At 35.3% G+C, this 8,282-nt stretch overlaps 3 protein-coding genes across 3 annotated transcripts; 2 read left to right on the forward strand and 1 right to left on the reverse strand.

Moving 5' to 3' along the window:
* The first annotated feature begins 1,677 nt into the window (after positions 1-1,677).
* On the forward strand, positions 1,678-2,612 carry LOC105112288 (uncharacterized). Its single transcript, XM_011007937.1, has one exon. It carries the CDS (start codon positions 1,685-1,687, stop codon positions 2,366-2,368), a length of 684 nt encoding a protein of 227 aa, XP_011006239.1. The 5' UTR covers positions 1,678-1,684; the 3' UTR covers positions 2,369-2,612.
* A 1,718-nt stretch (positions 2,613-4,330) lies between these two features.
* On the forward strand, positions 4,331-5,561 carry LOC105112289 (uncharacterized). The gene has a single exon (XM_011007938.1). It carries the CDS (start codon positions 4,609-4,611, stop codon positions 5,215-5,217), a length of 609 nt encoding a protein of 202 aa, XP_011006240.1. The 5' UTR covers positions 4,331-4,608; the 3' UTR covers positions 5,218-5,561.
* Positions 5,562-6,131: 570 nt separating this feature from the next.
* Positions 6,132-7,627, reverse strand: LOC105112290 (unknown protein 1-like). The gene is made up of 2 exons (XM_011007939.1): positions 7,427-7,627; positions 6,132-7,151 (listed from the first exon to the last, which is right to left on the reverse strand). Exon 2 carries the CDS (start codon positions 7,124-7,126, stop codon positions 6,482-6,484), a length of 645 nt encoding a protein of 214 aa, XP_011006241.1. The 5' UTR covers positions 7,127-7,151; positions 7,427-7,627; the 3' UTR covers positions 6,132-6,481.
* Between the last annotated feature and the right edge of the window lie 655 nt (positions 7,628-8,282).

An 8,282-nucleotide genomic window follows, 5' to 3' on the forward strand; every position in this document is an offset into this window, starting at 1 on the left:
TGTGATTGTGTTTGATATTACAAGTTTACCTAAAATTTTTTTTTTTCTTTTTCTTGACTGATTAATCCAAAAGAATGTGAAAGATGGATGTTCCTAAATATTATTATTATTATTATTGTATTTAATTTCAATCATATATTTATTTCGAACTACACTAGATTAAGATTGGATGGTACGCATGCCTGCAAATCGAGCTTATTGCCAAGCTAGCTATTTCTTCAGGGGCATTTTCTTCTCTTATACACTGTTGATTTTTTTATTATTATTATTATTAATACGAGTATTCAGATTATTTTTTTATACCTTGGTTAATTTTATAAGTTTTAAAATTAATAAATATATAACTTTTTAGTGGTTCTAGAAAAGCTTGATCTCATCATCATTAAAAAATAAATACAAAATCTAATAGTTATCATTCATTATTTATACAATGTTATTTTTATTTCCATTATTTATACAATGTTATTTTTATTTCCAAACTATATATATATAAAAGTTGATGCCTTGCTTGCTTTTAACTTATTCCTTGATAACAAGATAGGAAAAAAAATATTCCCTGATAATGGTGTGTTAAATTAATTTCCCTATGTAACCTAAATTCATGAATATATGGTGTGCTTGGAACCAAAAAAAGAAGAGTGGCCAAGAAATTGCATGTCCATGCAATTAAAAATGGTCATGGAAAAAAAAATGGTCATGGAATCAGATCACAAAAAAATAATTTGATGCCAAGACAAGCAATAGTAAACCCACTAAGAGAGGAAGATGGAGATGATGACATCCTAACCACAGCCCCATCTTTGCTTTTAATTAGAGTCCTCATCTTTCGTTGTTGCCTCTTAAGATGGAAAAGATGTTTCTTTGGCAAATCCCCAAAACACCTTCCAACCCCTTTGGTTTATACCAAGTTTATCCCCAAACAAACAATTTTGATTTCTCAATTTTAGTTTTTTGTTTTATTTTAGGGTTTGTTAAAAGATAATGCTAAATTTTTTATAAGATGGGATCTTTTTAAGTATGATTTAATTAAGATTCATGCTCAAATATAAATATAATATAATATAATATTTAGATAGTATTTGGTGTTGTGGTAATTGTTGTTTTTCAAAATATGTCAAATATAAATATAATATTTAGATAGTATTTGATGTTGTGGTAATTGTTGTTTTTCAAAATATTTTTTTTTTAATATATCAAAATCATATATTTTTATTTTTTAATTTATTTTTGACACCAATACATTAAAACAATTTAAAATTATTTTAAAACAAAAAAAATCAAAGATTTTCAAAAGCACTTTTTTAAAAGAAAAAAATATGTTCTCCAAATATTAAGTATATATTTAAAAAGAAAATAGTTGAAGACATATTTAAAGGAAACAAAGAGATTTGGAAAAAGAAATTACTATGTTTTCTTCTGGTCAAGGATGAAATAATTCAGATTGATGGTTAAAGAAGGAGCTTCCCTTTAAGCCATCTTTCCAACCATCAAGTTGCTTGCTTCTATTTAGAACATATGGACACACAGAAATTCCTCAAAATTCATGACGATGCATCCATCATCAAAATATCAAATAGCTCTTCGATTTGACTAAAAAACACGCTCAAGTAATAAAATAACAACTCATTGCATATTTATTAATGTAATACATAAATAAAAGAAGCTCTAGCAACTATAAATAGGCATGCATGTGACCCCCTTGGAATTACAAATCCTAAGAAGAGACAATTTTGAAGTGAAAAAAGAAATGGATGTGGAATCGTCAAAAGTTGCTGCAATGAAAGCTGAATCTCCTAAGAAACACAAACGCAGAAACATTTGTTTGGGGGTGACCGCAGCTGTGATCCTCTTTATTTTTCTGCTTTCGTTCATCTTGGGGTTAACGGTGTTCAAGCCTAAACAACCGACAACCACCGTGGATTCCACCTCCATCAGTGACATGAAGGTTTCTTTTGACATAGCCAGGCTAAGAGTGGATGTAAACGTGAGTCTTGACGTGGACCTCTCTATCAAGAATCCGAACAAGGTGAGTGTCAAGTACAAGAACAGCTCTGCTTTTCTGAATTATAGAGGCCAAGTTGTTGGTGAAGCTCCAATTCCTGCGGGTAAGATTTTAGCAGACAAAACACAACCCATAAACGTAACTGTTACACTTATGGCAGATCGGTTGTTGTCTGATTCGCAGCTTTTTTCTGATGTCATGGCTGGTGCTATACCCTTTAATACCTTGACCAAGATTTCTGGAAAAGCTAGCATTTTTAATCTGTTTAATGTGCATATCACTTCTACCAGTAGTTGTGATCTTCTTGTTTTTGTTTCTAATAGAACTATAGGGGATCAAAAGTGCAAGTATAAGACAAAATTGTAGGAACCCTTCTGTTCTTTTCTTTCCTCTCTCTTGTTTCTTGTTTTAGATTATACTGCTAGTTTTTCTCTTTCTTTTTGTGTTACTAGTTCTTGTTGATTTTGATTGAGATGATTATGTATTAATAGAGCAACATCATATTGTGATGCTGATTGCTGTTGGATTGGCCAGATGCAGACATGATTCTTGATTGCGTTTTATGTTTGTTTATGGCAAGGTATTGAAAGCAATTACATGTCTTTTCACACTCGCACCTATTTGCAGCTTTCTGGAGAAGCCTTGTTCATGATTTTTTGTTTCTTTTCCCAATATGGTGTTTTGTATGGATTCATAATTTGCAAAGCTTCAAGACTGATCAGGTACTGCAAGTTTATGAGACTACAATTAGAGAGGTGTTTTGTTTCTCCAGCTATGTTGGGGATAAATTGCCCCGCATGATTCAATCCTGTGCTAATTGAAGCAAAAACTCTTCATCTTCAAGCTTCTTTGTGACATCAGATTTTCTGATTTCACCGACTTCTAATTTCATGTTGACTTGTTTTGCTTTTCTATTGCAAAATGTCGTCTCTTATTCTTTTATGTCGAAACAGCTTGCTACTGAGGGTTTCTGATTTAGTATTCTAGTCAAATCAGTTTTGTTGCACTTTATAGCTGTACCATGTTTATTAGACTTTCCCCATTTCTGAAGGAAAGAGTTTTAACCATCCAAGTGAATTTGAAACACTCCACAGGACATGAAAATGTCCAATCTCTCAATGTTAAGGTCATGAGAAATCTGATGGATTGTCTGGTGTCTCAAAGGCAGCAGTTGCTCAGCTCAAACTAGTTACTCCTATGTTTGTCTCTTTACAACTGAGTTGAACATTTAGCTTGTGATAGCAGGATATCAGAATCATATGCATCTACTAGTGTGATCTCCTTGGTATCTTACATTCATTGTGATTTGCTTTCAGAAAATGAAATTTGGCCAGTTGGTCTGTTTTCTTCTGAGAATTCTGATTTACTTTTATGGGCAAGATGATATCAAGATCAAAGCAGTCGTAGTAATATTCTTTTTCTATGATTGCTGGATTATGATTTACCATCGAGATAAATGGTGGCTTTGGGGGTTAAAACTAACAGATAATTCAGAAACCCAGGGGTTCCATGCTGCTATAACACTCAGCCTATGCCTATGCTTTTGCATCTCCAGACGATAAGGCGTGCAAACCTCAGCAAGTCGTGCTCTTTGCGTGTGTAATTTGTTGAGAGCAAAGCATTGACCCAATCAACATTTATTCTGGAGCCACACATGTCACAGATTTAGGAAGCCTTTGACATATTGTTCACGCCAAGCAATTGCAATTAAGAGTTAGTTGGAAGCTGAAGTGTCCATGTTCATGTGAGCATTTGATTACACAGTACGATCCAACTGCTGAAACCATGCCCACGTGTAACTGTTCATCCGTAAGACATCTTCCAGCCTTCATGGCCCAACTCTTGCTTAATTTCAGTATATGAATTGCAAAGCGGGAATCTTCATTGCTTGTTTGGTTCTTTCACTTTCACTTCATCATCAAGCAATTAACAAAGGCCTCCTCAAGGGGGGCCCTTCTTCTGAAGTCGTTTCCTGGAGGTGGCAGCGACAAACTACTTCAACAGCATGATCAACGAATAATTGTGACTTGATAAAATGGTTTTAAAAACAGAATTGTAGTGAGTGTTACGGCATCAGATTAGTGAACTTAACCCCCTTGCACGAAAGCTGCTGAGCTCATGCATCTCTTCTTTTTATTACACTACATGCAACCGATAGCCATCTCGTGAAGAGAACTACTACAAACTTTTTGGGTGTGAAGATCTCCCTTCTTGATTTGTTTGATTCTCTTAACGTTATGGATCATGGTGTGAAAACAAATCGAACTGGTAATTAAATGAGAAGATACTTCATTTAAAGGCCATATAAGGATAATTATGACCAACATTTGGTAGAGGTTAGAGGGGCAAATTTAAGCCAAACAAGTTCTTCCATTCGTAAAAGTAAGAAAAGAAAAGATTGTCTGGGACTCTGGGGCGATGATGGTGGGAAATTCTTAAAAGCCTCCAACCCCCAACACCCTGTTAGGTAGCTGGCACATCCATGCATTTATACCTCCTCCTCCCCACCTGTCCTGTTTGTGGCCTGTATATAACCCTGTGGATTCCCTATATGTCCCTCGTCCTCCTTCAGAATCTCGATGACTAACCAAACCCTATAGGCATCGATGACAGAAACCAACGACCAAGGACGTGATCCTAAGGGTAGAAGAAGGTGTTTCGTTGTTGGTGGGGTGATTCTCCTCTTGCAGTTGCTGCTATTCATTATTTTTCTTATCCTAGCATTGACAGTCTTCAAGCCTAAAGCGCCCCAAACCCAGCTGCTATCAGCTACCCTCGAAGGCATCTCTCCTCGCATCTCATTCCCTGTTGTTAATATCCAACTTAACATCACCCTCAACCTAACGCTCCTCGTCAAGAATCCTAACCATGTCAGCTTCAAGCACGGGCCCGGAAAGAGCTACCTTCTATATCGAGGCGATGAGGTGGGAGATGCTGACCTGTACCCGGGCCTGATACCCTCTAAGGGCACCGAGACACTTCCATCCCGGCTTACTATACAGGTGGATCAGATGGCAGCTGATATGTCAGCTTTAATCAGCGATGTTCTAGCCGGACAGATTGTTCTGGAAACACGCACTAGAATTCCAGGCAGGGCCACCTTCCTGAAGATATTCAAAAAGCATGCCGTCGCTACATCTGATTGTCGATTCACTATTGATATTCCTTCCCTAAAGATTCAAAGCCAGGAATGCAAGAACAAGACTAAATTTTGATTAAATCGACTAAAGCATGCATCCCCACCACGCTTCTTCAGTTTCGCCTTGCGCACCATATACGTAGGAAACAGTAAGCAAGCTGGTCGGTTAGTTCTTCTTTTCATCAGTTTCAATCGTTTCAGAGAAAGCAAATCCATTATTAGGGTGCTGCGTATATTCTGTGTTTCTCTCAGCCACTTCTAGAGAGTAGGGAGTAGAGGCTGGAAAAACATCTGTATATTGTAATCATCTGCAAACACAACTACTGCTATTTTATTTTCATTTTTGCTACTAATGGTTACGCAATTCGATGTCTCTCCACACATTGAGCAGTTTGAACTAGTATTTAGCAATTATTGTTAACATGCAAACTTTTTTCAATCACCAGTCTTATCACAACAATTCTTGGTTAGAAATAAGCATCTCATTCAATTTTAAATAGTAGTAAGTGATGCCGAGTTTCAGCGAAGTTCATTTTTTGAAGAGGCGAAACCATAAATTGGTGAAATACAAAAAGTAGAAGGATATCCTAATCACGATGGTGCTACATCGCAGCATAATAGCATTTTTGTTTCGTACTTTCTAACGTTTTGATGTAATTTTACATCTACTTCGAGAAATCAGAGAAGCTGATCAAAGACTGGATCTCAGAGGAAAGAGAAAATTAATAAAGTAGCTTATTAATGCACAGGTGCTAAAAAGTATACCAATGAGCCCGTAGTTCAGTTGTACCATTGCACAAGCAAGAGCAATGAGGATGCAGGTTGAAGTTCTATCTTTGTCAATCCAACCTTAATAAATAAAGTTCTTAAAAATGAGGCATTTCTTCATTTACTATCCCTCCTTCATTTCATATCTTGCCTAAAAAATGACCCTGAACAGGCATGTAATGCTTTTGCACCATTATCAGCAAATGTTAATTTAACTCCAAATAAGACAAGAAGGCATTCTTTTTTATTAATTTCAACAATTCACATTATGAGATACAAACATAATGAACTCCCATGGGTAGAGTCATAAGAAAAAAAAAGTACACTTGTCGCTACAGTTGCTCATTTCCAAAAGTAAGTACGCGTCAAGAATTCCTATACAATGCTACAACTACATTGTGATCTTTGTCCGGAAAATCATCCTAGTTAAATAATATCTGTATAGACCACAAGTTATGACTTAAGAGGCACATATGTCAACAGCTTTCATACAAAATACATTATGAAATCTTATAAAATTAGTTGGCAGCACTGCATCCTACTCAGATCAGATAAGCACAAGCAAATCACCTTTAGAATTCAAGCTTTCTACATAATCCCAAATCAATAATCCTAGATTTACCTTTTCGCTTCAGAGGAGCGGCGGGACAAGTATCAGGAACTCCGGTTAGAATAGGAGCTGCAGGAGGTGTTGTGCAGTCATCAGAATCCCATTCTAATTTTTTCATTTCTTCAAGCGCGCCCTCAGTCTGCTTCGAAACAATAGCTTCCAATAAACTTTCATACACCGATTCAAACATCTCTTCATCCGATAAGAACTCCACATCATCACCAAAACTCCCATTTCTCAAGGCTCTGAAAGAAGAAGTAAAATTAAGCCGGCGCACAACACTGGCCCTCGCTTCATCATTGTATTTCTTGCACTGAGGAGCCAGGATTTTGTCTTCGTGGCCAGGAGCAAAAGGGTCAAAAACACCATCCTTGGGTGTTCTTGGGCTGCTAAAGTTGTCAAAATGGTCCTCACTTCTGTTCGTTTTAGAGGCAAAGGAGAGAACTTTGGGCAGTTTTTTAACTAAAGTGACTGGAGAGAGTGGGAAATCCCCAGTCTCTTTGATAGAATCAGGGGTGATAGGACCTAGATATACCTGAACAATGGCCTTGCTAGCTTGCTCATCTAGGGTTTTGTTTGTTTGGTCCGTACAAGATTCAGAATCCATGGTAATCAAACAGCAAATGAGATATCTGTAAGAAAGAGCAAAAACAATCAATGACAACAACTACCCCTAATCAGCTAATAATCCAAAGAAAAGTTTGCTTCACAGCTACTAATGAAAACCCTAATTCACTAAAACAATAACCAGTAAACTATCTTCCAAATCCTAATTAAAACCCTAAATAAACAAGGTTTTCACAAGCACTAGCGTCAGTTATTTTCTGTGAGAGGGGAGAGAGAAATGTATGAATAGCAGCGGAACGTGTAGTAGATTAGAAATCGGAATCTTGACGTAAGGGCTTACCTGACTTGGAAAGAGAAAAATGTATGATTTTTGCAGCGGAGGGGGGGCCAGTTGAGAACGTAGAAGAAGAGAGAGGCAGGAAAACGGCAGCGTTTTTTTTCACTCAGTCACTTGTTTTCGCGTTTCGACGAGGGGAGGGCTTGTTGTAGAGAAAGAAAAATATGTTAGGGTTGGGTTGAGCTTGAGTTTTAGTTTGGAGTTGGAGTTGGAGTTGGGAGTCCAGTTATGTGCGCGTGGGAATCTAGGACTAGATGATGTTGGGTTGTAGTTATTCTGTGTTTTTTGAAAAAAATATTAAAAAAAAATTATTTATTTTTTATTTTTTAATTATTTTGTTATGCTATATTAATAATAAATTTTAAAAAGTTAAAAAAATATTATTTTAATATATTTAAAAAATACTTTAAAAAATAATTTTTATTACATTTTCAAACCCTATTCCAAGCATAGGGCTGAAAGTAGCTATAACATAAAAAATTAATTTAAAATTAATAATAATGACAAGAATTCACTTTAATTTATGATTTGTTTTTAGGAGTATAATTATTATATATAATAAAATACTAGATTTCATGTCTATGCTTTGCTACATGTTAGATAATTTTTTCTATATAAAAAAATATCTTGGTAAAAAAATCTAAAACACTGGTAATTATCTTAATTAATAATTTAAATACAATGAACAAAAAAGAATACAATAATAATAAATAAACTAATAAAAAGAAAACAAAAAAAAATCATAATCCATTTAGATTATCAAATAACTTAACGTTAAAAGGTAAAACTATAAAATAAAAATAATATAAAAAAACATAAAGAAAAGGTCTTATTAACCTTGCAAAGTTCGTGATCATAA

This window comes from Populus euphratica, unplaced genomic scaffold (assembly GCF_000495115.2).
Source record: "Populus euphratica unplaced genomic scaffold, PopEup_1.0 scaffold331.1, whole genome shotgun sequence".
Lineage (NCBI taxonomy): Eukaryota > Viridiplantae > Streptophyta > Magnoliopsida > Malpighiales > Salicaceae > Populus > Populus euphratica.